Consider the following 12,289-nt stretch of genomic DNA (forward strand, 5'->3'; position numbering starts at 1 on the left):
TTGCGGGTGGGCTGGGACCTCAGCAGGACAGGAGAGCTCTCAAGCAGGAGAATCACCACCCCAGTGTAAACACAACTCCCTGGGGGTCAGCCTGGCTTTGGGACAACACACCTGCAACACCCAAACTTGCAGAGGGAGATTTAGAGTGGATATTAGAAGAAACTTCTTTGCTGAAAAGGTTCTCAAAGACTGGCAGGTGTTTGAATCCCCATCCCTGGAGGCATTTGCAAGATGCAGAGATGTGGTGCTGAGGGCCATGGTTTAGCACCAGTCTTGGTAGACTTAGAGAATGTTTGGGCTTGATGATCTTAAGGATCTTTTTCAACCAAAACGATTCTGTGATTCTATGGCTCTATGAAAGCTCAGCATCCCCTTGCAGCATCTCCGTCTTCCCCTCAACCACGGTTCCTACCACAGATGACAGCTCATGGGCTCACCACGAAGCTTGTGCCTGAGGAAGGGGCTGAATTTGAGCCAGAAATCCTCGAAGTCCAGGCTTGAAGTGTTCAATGGGTTGGGGAGTCCACTAAGACCAGACTGGGACAGGGCTGGAGCTCCCACAGTGTTTACATAAGGGGCGGGGGGGGGGGCTCCAAGGTCATCGATTGCCTCCTGCCCTCCAACTCCTGATTATCTCGGGATCAGCCATGCTCTAGGCTTCTCCCCCCTCCCCAGCTTTCTTCTGCTTCTGTAAATAAAACTTCACATTTGTTCTGCAGTCATTAGGTGCAAAACTAATCCCAGCCAAGGGATTACTGCAGCCTTAAAGAGCTGTGATCTGCTGCAGTCGGGAGCAGCAGGGGAAATGAGTGGATCTGGGATGATGCACTTGTTCCCCTCCTATCCAACGGCCTTTGCCCTTGGTCATGCCTCACATGAGGAAACTGAGGCCTGGAAGAGGCTCATTGCTCCCCAGAGAGGAGCAGAAGGCAGGTGCCTGCCTGCCCACACTCAGGTTTTTGTTTGCTTTCAATCCTCCTCCAAGCACAGTAGGCTCAGGGGAAGGTGAAACCCCAACTGCTCATCAGACGTCCAGACCCTGGAGCTGCCACTCCAGATGCTTGCACTCACCCCATGTCCTTCCCACGGCCACATCCTGCTGTGTCTGCTTTACATCCCAGCACACCAGGCACACTCCTCTCCCCCCCTTCCCCACAGCACAGACCTGGCATGGTGAGAGCTGAGTTGGAAGCCAAGTGTATTTTCAGCCTGGGAAAGGAGGCTGGTGCAGGTGTGCTCCATCCAGCTCAGCTCCTCACATTGTGATTCTGAGCTCCTGTCTCCTTTCTGTCCCATTAGTAGAGCAAAAAGAGGTCTCCAAGATCATGAAGGTCCTACAAGTTTCATGAAAATTGCTTTCTGGAGGAGTAAAAAAAATAAAGAAACCACACTGAACACTGCCACTCAAGGGCTGCACCACAAGTTCAGCCCTAATTGGACATCACAGAATCCACACAGGAGCTGACCCTGTCCTGGAACGGACGTTGGACACAGCTACACAGGTGGATGATGGCTGTACTGAGCTGTGGCCTCCTGCTCAGAGTCACACAAACAACTCAGCTCCCAGAAAACAGAGGTGAACATCAGGTTAGCACCAACACAGGTCCATGGTCTATGCAGCAGGTAAGATGCAGCTGGATACCAGTCCACATTCAACAGGGGTTCAAGGTGCATGTAACAGATGGGAAGGGGTTGGACATCAGACTACTTTCAACACAGGTCCAAAGTACATGCAGCAGATGGAATGAGGCTGGATACCAGGTTACCTTCAACACAGGTCCAAAATTCACCCAGGAGATAGGGTTAGACACTGCATTATACCCACATTATACCCAGTGCAGCCATGGGGGAGAATCAAGGTCTCCCCTTGAGCTTACATGGAGCTGCTGGGCCATGAGAGGGTTAGCCTAGATTAAGCTTTTCTGGGCAATGAGAAGCTGGTGCCCTGAGGGCTCTGCCAAGCCACAGCAATGTTTTACAAGACACCTCTAAACCAAGGATGAGGTCCCTTCCCTGCTGCGATAACATCTGGAGAGATTTTGCTGCCTTCTGGCTTCTGCATCATGCTTTCTGCTGAAATTAGGAGGCTTAGCAAAATCGCTCCCTCAGGAGTTAAAAAAAAAGAAATAGAGGAAGCGGAAAAAAGGCATAAAAAGGGAAGAGATTCCTCCTCAATTCTCAATTCACAGAACTCCTTGATGAAGAGCAGCAGGTACCCCAGGCTGGTGGGAGACTGCCCTGCACCACCCAGCTGTTGCATCAGACTCTGGGAGAGAAGATTTGGTTCAAAATCTCATTAATTCAAAGCATGAAACACCTTGGATCCCCATTTCCAGCTCAGGCACCCTAGAAATCCATTTTTCCTTTTTTTTTTGAGGTTTGTTCTCCACTGAAGGAAGGTGGCTGGAGGGGGTCTTCAACCCCCTGGCCCCTTGCTGCTGGTTTGGGCTCAGCCAAGCCAGGTCTATTCTTAGCTGGTGTGGCTGGGCAGGAGTAGGCAGGGTGCATGGGGCCACGTTCCTCACATTCCCCTTTTGCGGGGACAAGGAGCAACTGGAAATATGAAGCCACAGCTTGGCAGCAGCTGGAAACCATCAGCAGGAGCCACCCTGGGCCATGGAGATGGGGAGAAGGTAGTGTTGGGGTGTCCCAGGGATGTGGTAAGCCATAACAGGCATCAGGAATTACCCATCTCTTTCAGATCACTGCCCATGGCTTCAGGCCCTGCAAGTCCTGGCTGCTACCATCCTCCCCTCCCTGCTTCTTGAACAGCTTTAAAGTGAATTTGAAGGCAAGCAGGGGACCCTAAAGTTCCCAATTACAAGCAAGCTCAGGCTCCCTCCCAGGCCCAAGGCTTAGCTCAAGACACTGCCACCCTTCTGATGTCCTCTCCATCCTCCATCAAGCATCAAGCACCTGGATGATGCCATCCACACACCAAACACCTAGCTGGGTCCTACCCGCACCAGGGGATGCATCTGGGAGTGTGAGCTAAGCTGAACCTCTGCCCAGCCCCACAGAGCCCCCAGCCAGCCTGGGCAGCAACCCCTCATCCTGCTTCCCTGGGATGAATTTGCATTGGGACCTCAAAGCAGGGTCCATTCACGTCCACGTGCCACATCCCAAAGATGCTGGGGCCTCAAGTTGCACCAGGGGAGGCTTAGGTTGGTCATTAGGAAAAATTTCTTCCCCAGAAGCCCTGGGCCATGCTTCCCAGGGAAGTGGTGGAGTAAGCAGTGCTGGAGGAGTTTCAAAGCCGTGTAGATGTCATGCTGAAGGACACGGTTTAGCAGTGATCTGGCAGTGCTGAGCTACTGGTTGGACTTGATGTCCTTAAATCTCTTTTCCAATCAAGACAATTCCATGATTCTATGATGGTGACTCCCCCTCAGGGCTCCCCACTGAGCTGACACTGTCCCACCAAGGCCTCACAGGCAGCAGGATGAGAATTGCTGCAGACTGGAAGCGCCTCAGCCCCAAACAAGGAGGGAGTGTGTGGCTAAGCCCTTGGCATTTGGCTCCCTTCCCCACAATGCCCAGGAGGATTTCCAGCCAAACAGACCTGTGGCAGCCACTGCCAGCATCCCCCTCCTGCAGACACATCCTGCTCTTCCCTGCAGCACCTCCCTGAGTTCTTGCAGCCACCTGTTCACCCCATCCACCCTCCTGGCCCCACTGTGTGAGTCACGAGCCTGCCCTGTGCCTCAGTTTCCCTGGAGTGGATGGGGAGGACATGACCAACATGGCTACCACAAACTGATCATGCCACATCCCAAAGCTGAGTTCCCATGGCTCTTCCAAGCAGGAAGTGGCTCTTCCCATGAATGAGTGTCCATCACTTGCTTTAATGTCACTGAGTCTTTCCCAGCTGTGCAGCCTCCCGATGGGTCTCCCCCACCATGGCATGGCAGAAAGCCCAGGATGATGAGGGTACATTTAACTGCTGTTTATTTTGGGTGAGGGTTTTTTGCTTTGTATTGCTTTGTTTTGCTTTGCTTTGTTTCTTTTCTTTATATTTAGCACACAAACAGTATGAAGGTGAAAGCCTGGAAAAATACATCAGGATTTGGAAGTGGTGGGGTGGAGGACGGAAGCAGGACAAGGAGAATCTTTGCTCCTTAAAAAATCCATGGATATTCCCTATTCCTCTCTCCCCTGTCACAGCTACGCTGGAAGAGGGCTGATTTAGACAGAATATTAGGAAGAAATTCGTGATAGTGAGGGTGGGGAGACACTGGAACAGGTTACCCAAGAAGGTTGTGGATGTCCCCTCCCTGGAGGTGTTTAAGGCCAGGCTAAACAGGGCCTTGATCAGCCTGGTCTAATGGGAGGTGTCCCTGCCAGTGGTGGCTGGCTGGAGCTGGATGATGTTTAAGATTCCTTCCAAACCATTCTCTGGGTCTGTGATCCCTGGAGCATCTTCTGAAAAGCGAGGGGCAAAGCAGGGGCATGAGCAGTGCCAGGCAGCTGGGATGCCTCAGTCCATCTAGGGACAGAGCTGGTGGCTGTGAGCAGTTTGAGGGAGGGCGAGAGCCCTATCTCTGTGCTGGCTGTGTTTGCAGTGTGGCACTAATTAGAGAGCTGTGCAGAAATGCTGCCTCTCGGTTGGCAAACATTCCTCCTGGCAAGTGCCAGCCGACAGCTGATGTGCTGGGATTCCAATGGGCACCAGCCCCCTCCATCCCATACCTCCCACCCCGTTCTGGGTAGATTCTTATGGACCCCCTTCTTCAATGCACTTGCATCTGCCCTGGGCAGTGCCTTGCCAGGTGGGTGACAATTTCCTGTATGGATCAGAATTCCCTGCAGATATCAGAATTCCCAGCATGGATCAGAACTCCCTGCACTCCCAAGTGGCTCCTTATGCACTTGTGTTGCACTAAGAGAGAGGGGGTGGACACCCTTGGGAAGCTCCCAGGTCTCCTTTGCTCTTGAAAGCAGGTGGATTCCCACTGATTCTTTGGGATGTGGGTAGGGAGGGAGCAGAGGAAAGGAGTAAAACCTCAAAAACACTCAAGGAGGATGAAGAGGAGAGGAAAGAAGTGATTGAGGGAGGAGGAGGACTATGAGTAGGAGGAGAGTAGGGCAGGGAGGGAGAGGATTACTGCTGGGTTGAATTAAAGGGAGCCCTTCAGCTGCCTTGAACAGCAGGAGAATTCGCTCAGAGACTCCAATTCTTCCTCTTTGGGATAAAATGTAAGCACAGGATTAACTGCAAACATATGCTCAAGACCCAGGGAATTGAAACAAGTCTGAGCAGAGAGTGGTCCAAGGAGGGCAGGTCATGGACCAGCAGCCTCATGGATGACCCCAGCTCTGCAGGAGTGCACTGGGGAGACCGGAAAATCCATGAGGGCACCAGGAGGCTCCTGGAGCTTAGTCAACAATAACTTGAAAGAGAGTGACATGTCTCAACTCCATCTGCGATGGCTGCATGGGGAAGTGGGTCAGTAAGAGAGGCTCTTGCACCAGCTAGGTGAAGAGATAAGACGGGCCAGAGAAAGAAGGATCAGAGTGGCCCTATTGCCATGCCCAGAGCAGGACAATTCTTCCTTGGAGTCACTCCACAGACCCAGCCCTAGCAGAAGAGCTGGGGAGGCTGGGGCTGTGCCCTGCCCCATGCTCAAAGCCCCTCTCGTGACCCTGTGCTCACCTCCATGGAGGGCTGCGGGCCAGCACGTGCCCTCAGCATCAGACACATCCGCATCCACGTGATGTGTCCATGAACATCCCGGACTGATTTATGGGATGAGAGGAGGGCAGGAGGCCAACCTTAAATCCTGACTGCCTGGTGATTAATAATCATAATTACGATCATATTAGCTGTAGCAATCACAGCTTGCTTTCCCTTGCAGAACTGGTCATCCAGGAATCTCACAAGGCCAAGTGACCAGCATCACTATTTTCCAGCACAAAAACTGCGGCACAAAGCTGACTCCCTGGAGTCACCCAGTATATCAACAAGAAAACAGAAAAGGCAGGAGCCTGGACTCTATGTCACTCTCCCTCCCCCATGCTATTAAGCTGCATCTGTGTAATATAGAGCAAAGCATCCTCCATGACTCGCAGTAAATCACAGCAGAGGCAGTGTGCAGAGTGGATGGGGGGGAGATAATGGGTTTTTCACCCTCCTCAACAATAGAACAAGTTTCTCTCTCCACTGGGGAAGGATGACTTCGCTGAGAGACAGAGATAAAAGCAGCAGCAGGGCTCTGAAACAGGCTTAAAAGGGCACCTGCTTTTGCTTGCCCACTTGCATCACTGGCCCAACTCCAGCAGGCAGTATGGTGGGTTGAGTGCCTCATGGGCATGGCCTGGTCCTCTAGAGCATTGCTGAGGTGCACTGGAATATTAATTGTAAATCCCAGCAAACCACTCCTGCTGATGATAATGGACTATAATCCTCTTAGACCAATTTCATGCCTGAAAAATTGTGCATAACAAAATAATAATAGCAAGCCCCTCAGCAGACACTGGCCTTAGCAATGGGCCCAGGAGAATAACGTTGGCCAGAGGAGGTGTCTCAGGGAGAAAAGTGAGCTGGTCACCTTGCCCTTAACTCCTGAGGGGCATGGAGAGATGGGCAGGTGAAGAGCTAGGGCTAAGTCTGAGCATCTAGTCTAGCAGGATGGTATTGCCATGGGACCTCTGTGTCTCACAGAGATCTGGGTACTCACCGGAACCTCTTTGCCCTACAGAGCTCATGGGACCTTCTGTGATCCCCGAATCCTCTGCACCTTCCGTGTCCCCAGTACTTCCTGCACCTTCCACGTGCCCTCGACCTCCTAGAGTCCTCTGAACCCTCCATGTCCTCCAGAGCTCCCAGTACTTCCTGCACCCTCCATGTCCTCCAGAGAGCCCCCTGTGCTCGCAGAGCCTTATGTCAGGCTGGAACCCCGATAACAAGCCCCCTATCCAAGCAGCCAGCCCCTCCCTCCCTCTCGCCCCTCCCGGCCCTTCAGCACCACCGCGACTAGACAGCGCCGGGAGAGGCCCCGCCCGGCCCGCGGCACCCAGCACCCCCGGGCCTCCTGGGAACCCCCGAGATCCTGCAGACCCTGCCGGGACCCCGCCGAGACCCCTGGAACTCACCCCAGGAACACCCGGACCTCCTCACCACTATCCCCCAGCTCCCCAGCCCTGTACCACACCTTCTTCCCCCTGCACCCCCTACCTGCCCCCCAGCACATACCGTCACCCTCTCCTCTACTGCACCCCTGCATCCCCTCCTCCGCATCCCGCACCTTTCAGCACCCTCTCCTCTGGTTCTGCAGCGTTGCACCCACAGACGTACACCCTTCAACGCCTGCACCCACTGGCACCCCCTCCTCTGTCTCTGCACATCTGCGTCTCCTACTCGGCCCCACTACACCACCACCACCTCGTATCATCCCCTGCACATCAGCACCACCCGCACGCCCCTCTCCTCCACCCACCGCTCCCTGCACACCGACATCCCCACCTCTGCCACCCCCGGCACTTCAGCGCCCTCCATCACCCGCTCTTCCAGCATTCCCTGCACCCCCACCATTACCTTCCTTCAACACCCCCAGCTCCCATCACCCCCCTGCACCTTCTCCTCCAGCGCCCCTTTCTTCATCACCCCTTTCTCCAGCACCACCGCACCTTCACCTGCACTCCCACAATCCCCCCTATCCTCCTGTCCCAGCATTCTAATCTTCCAGCATCGCCTCTCCCAGCACCTCAAGGACCCCATCTCCACCCCGTCCAACCCCAATACCTTCTGTCCCAGCACCCACAGAACTCCAACCCCTTAGTACCAGAACCTCTTACTAAAGCCCCCCAAAGTCCCTGCCTTCATCTCCCTCAACACCTCCTGCCCTAACACCCCAAAGTCCCCACCTCCACCCGCCATTATCCCCTGCCCCAGCCCCTCAAAGGCCCCATTTCCAGCCCCCCCCCCCCCCCCCCCCCCCCCCCCAGCACAGACCTGCTCCCCACCCCGCACTCCTCCCTGGAGCACCCCCCCGTTTGCGGGGCCGGTGCCCAGCGATGCTGTGCAGTTGCCGATGCCGCGGGATGCTGAGGGGTGCAGAAGAGACCCGGGAGGCACCAGAAGGATACCGAGGAGACCCGGGGTAGTGCCGGGGTATACCAACTCCCCGGCCAGCAGCTATTGCTGCTGACAGCGGCTCCCCCGGGCCGGGGCAGCAGTGACTAAGCACTTCGGGGATTTCTACACTTATTATTTTATTCTATTATTTTCTCCCCCTTTCAAGCTGGTCCTCCCACCCTTCCCCCTCCTTCTCCCCCCAACCCCTCCCATCCATCCTCGTCCTCCCTGGCCGCCCCCGCCCGGAGCCGGGCGCGGCAGGGCGGGCGGAGGGGTTCCCCCTTCCGGCCACCGGGAGCATGGGAGCCCCGGGCCGGCTCTTCTCCAGAGCTCGGCCAGCCCTGGGGTGAGGCGGAGCGGGGCTGCGCCGTGCCGGACCGTATCGAGCCACTCCGGGGCCGAGCCGCGCTCCTCACCGGCCCCGCGGGAAGTTCCGCGGTTCCCGGGGCGCGCAGGGCGGCGGAGCGATGCCGGTACGCCGGGGCCATGTGGCCCCCCAAAACACCTACCTGGACACCATCATCCGCAAATTTGAAGGGCAAAGTGAGTATCGCACCCCTAGCCCCGCTCCGCACCACCACCCCGCTCGCCTCCAACTTCGGGGCATAGCGGGGAGCGGGGAGGGACAGGCGGGAGGGCAGAGCGGAGACCCCCGGAAATTGTCTCTGGGGAGATGAAAGCACCACCGTGACCTCTCGGAGTGGGGGTGAAGTGGGCAGAGGGGTAGGCGACAGCAGGCAGTGTCCCCGCGGGTATTTATAGACAGGTTGACACCAGGCGGACGAGCGGTCTCAGCGTGCTGGTCCCCCGCAGCTGAAGATACCGCAGCCCCCCGTGCTAGAAGGGGGATCCCGGGGGGAGGGTCCCGGCTGGCAGGACTGGGGTGAGGGTCGCCGGCCAGCCGGGCTCTCTGCCTGTTTCGACCCCGCGCTGCTCGTCGGCAGCCGTCCCTGGTGAGCCGTTGCCATTTGCTGTTACTCCCAGTAATCCCTTTATATGAATTTTTTGGGGCTTATTTTGGTGTCCAGTCAAGCCAAGCGCTCCTGCGCATCCCGTAACACTGGGGTTTGCCTGCGGCTGGGTGGGGGCCATAGGGGGGAGGTGGCGGGGGCCATGCGCCCACTCTCGGAGCACCCCTGTGAGTCTGGGTCCCCACTGTGCAGCTGACGGCAAGGAGATGGGAATGATAGAATGAAGTCTTGGGGGTCTGTCATGGGGTGTCGGGACTGTGCACCCCCACACACACCATCCCGGCTCGACGTGTTTTTTTCTTGGGCGTCTGAGTTTCCCGGGTGGGCAAACGTCACTGTCACGGCCATCCTTGCCAGCTCTGCGCTGCCTGCCCTGGCAGTGAGTGGCATGACCCTGGGGACGGAAAAACGAGAAAAAATGCCCCTGGTTCGTATCAGTCCCTGCTGGGAAGCGGCGTCTGGGGAGCAGCGAGGGCAGGCACAGAGGTGTGCCAGCGGGGAAGCAGCCAAGGCCCCTTGTCCCTGCCCGCTCCCTACCCAGGCTCTGTCCGCCATGTCGGGCACCAGCTGGGCTCTGCCGAAACATTACCCGCGCTCCCCCGTAGTGTGACAGAGGTTGGGAGACATCAAATCAGCTCCCCCCGTCACATCACTGCCATGATTCGTGTCCTGCCCTGCTTGTGGGTGCATTTGCCCCCCCTCCCTGCAGCTCTCATGGGTGCAGCTGTACCCACTGAGTCCCCACTGGAGCAGAAGAGGCCCAAAACTTCACTCCCAGAGCTGGTGCAGAGTCCTGGTACCACAAGGCAAGACAAACCTGCAAGTGAGGGCAGGGCAGAAAGCAAACTTGGGGTGAAGATACCCCCAGAGACCTAGCTCTGCAGCTCCTTCCTATCCAGGGCCTGGTCACATCCCCTGTGCACTGCAGAGCTTCATCACCTGCCGACCCCCTAAATCATCTCCTGCACCTGCCTAGTCTGGATCCATCCCATAGGGCTGGCACTGGATGGGAAATGCTCATCGCAGTTGGGGAGCACATTCCAGAAGGGGGCTTTGGGGAAAGGTCCCCTCCTAGTGCAACCTTCCAACTAGCAGAGCCATTCAGATAGAGAAGGATTGAGAAGGGGAAATTGGGACATGTTTGGCCGTGGTGGTTTGTGCTGTTTGCAGCACCGGCACCAGTGTCTGCCCTGCACAGGAGAGGGAAAAAAGCCAAGGTGGGAATCCCCCAACAAAGGGCCATGAAGCTCTGTTACAGGGTGGGATGAAGCAGGAGACCTTGGTGCAGCATCCCTGGGGGCACTGCTTTTATTGAGAGGCCTCCTCCAAAACTGAGACTCTGAAGGTGACATTGGAGAGAGCCCTCATGTGCTGGGGAGGGGTCCCCCTACCCCAACCCCACTGAGCCACAGTGCTGGGTGCTGCAGCCCTGTGGAGGTTTCTCCTGTGTTGGGGTGAAATTCCCTGCAAGACTGGAACACACTGGGGCTCTGGAGCACACTGGCTGCAGATGCCATTCCTGGGTAATCCAGGAGATTAATTGGGGTCTGGGCTGGGAAGCAGCCTCCAAATGGACCCTCTGCTCTGACTTGGCTCCAGTTCCAGCCTGGAACAGATGCCAAACACTAAGGGAAATGCTGCTGGGCAGGGTACAGCCTTCGTCATATCAGTACTTGCAGCCCCCTTCACATCCCAGCAACCGGTCCCAGTAAGGGGACAGAGGGTCCTCCCCAGCACCCCCTAATCTCTTTAAATAAATAAAAATCAAACCAAATCCAAGATCTAGGCTGGATGCCCTCCAGGATAAGGATGGAAGCAGCTCCATCTGGGCTGGACATGTGGTGGGAGCCATATGCCCCAGCAAGACAGCAAGTTCAGCCCCAGCCCAGGTGGCTGCAGCACCTGGAGGGGATGGAGCAGCACCAGTCTCTGACTCAGTTTCCCCTATTCCTCCACCTGAGCCCTTTTCTTCTTGAGTACAGCAGTCATACAGCCCACTAGGTCTGAATTTCAGCTTCAGCTCGAGGGCAAAATTAGCCCATAAAACGTGAGGAGAATAATTAGTGTGACAGGTTTCACCCAGCTTCCCATGCAGCCAACCCTCACACTCACTCCTCCCCTCACCCCTTGCCTGACTTCAGTCAAATCTGAGCAAGGGTGGGAAGTCTCGGAGATAACTCAGGTCCCTGATAAGCTCCCGTAGAGGGAGGGATGCTGCAGCTCTTCCCTCTGCCTGCAGTGCTGGCTGGGCACAGATTGTCCACATCTTAGACGGCAGCGAGCCCTCACAGGCAAGTGGTTTCTCTTTACTGGAGAGCCCCCTGGCCCCATGGTCATTGATTCACATAAAACTGGAGGGATTTTCTCTCTGAAGAGCAGGGCAGCACCTGGGCTGGTGTGCAATGTCCTCGGCTGTCCTCTCCCAGACCTGTCACCGTGGTCCCCAGAGAGCTTGTTCCTGCCCAAGTGCCATGGTGAGTGGCATCAAAACACTCAAACACCCCTCATCCACTCAAGCTGTGCTCTGTCCCTGACAGTCACAGAATCTCTCTGGAGAAGGAGGCTCCACAACCTCTCTGGGCAGCCTGCTCCAGGCCTCCAGCACCCTCACCCCTAAAAGGTTTCTCCTCCTGGTCAGATGGAACCTCCTGGGTTCCATTTTATATCCATTGCCACCTGTCCTGTCATTGGGCACCACTGAAGAGAATCTGGTCCCATCCTCTTGCCCCTCACCCTTTAGCTCTTGCTGAGCATTGATCAGATCCCCTCTGGGGCTGCTCTTTTCCAGGCTTAGCAGCTGCAGGGCTCTCAGCCTTTGCTCCTCACAGAGATGCTCCAGGCCCCTCAGCAGCTTTGTAGCCTCTGCTAGACTCTCTCCAGTAGTTGCCTGTGTTTATTGAACTGGGGAGCTGAGAACTGGACACAGGACTCACCACCACCTCCCCCACTAAGCCCCCTGCTCTCCTGCTTCTCCACAGACCGAAAGTTCCTCATTGCTAATGCCCAGATGGAGAATTGTGCTATCATCTACTGCAATGATGGGTTCTGTGAGATGTTTGGCTACTCCCGCATGGAGGTGATGCAGCAGCCCTGCACCTGTGACTTCCTCACTGGCCCTGACACCACCAAGAGCTCCATTGCACAGCTCACCCAGGCCCTGCTTGGCTCCGAGGAATGCAAGCTTGAAATCCTCTACTACCGCAAAGACAGTAAGAGTCGCTTTTCGGGGTGACCTGGTGGTGGG

General features: G+C 56.0%; 1 protein-coding gene across 3 annotated transcripts in view; it reads left to right on the forward strand.

Annotated features, from left to right (window-relative positions):
* Positions 1-8,303: 8,303 nt before the first annotated feature.
* Positions 8,304-12,289, forward strand: part of KCNH6 (potassium voltage-gated channel subfamily H member 6) — a 39,516-nt gene continuing 35,530 nt past the window's right edge. For all 3 annotated transcript variants that reach the window (XM_064174045.1, XM_064174046.1, XM_064174047.1), the window contains exons 1-2: positions 8,304-8,617; positions 12,024-12,254. In XM_064174045.1, coding sequence (XP_064030115.1) covers positions 8,542-8,617; positions 12,024-12,254 — 307 coding nt within the window. In that variant the 5' untranslated portion in view covers positions 8,304-8,541. The remainder of the gene's footprint in view (positions 8,618-12,023; positions 12,255-12,289) is intronic.

The sequence above is a fragment of the Pogoniulus pusillus genome, chromosome 40 (genome assembly GCF_015220805.1).
Source record: "Pogoniulus pusillus isolate bPogPus1 chromosome 40, bPogPus1.pri, whole genome shotgun sequence".
Classification (NCBI taxonomy): Eukaryota; Metazoa; Chordata; class Aves; order Piciformes; family Lybiidae; genus Pogoniulus; species Pogoniulus pusillus.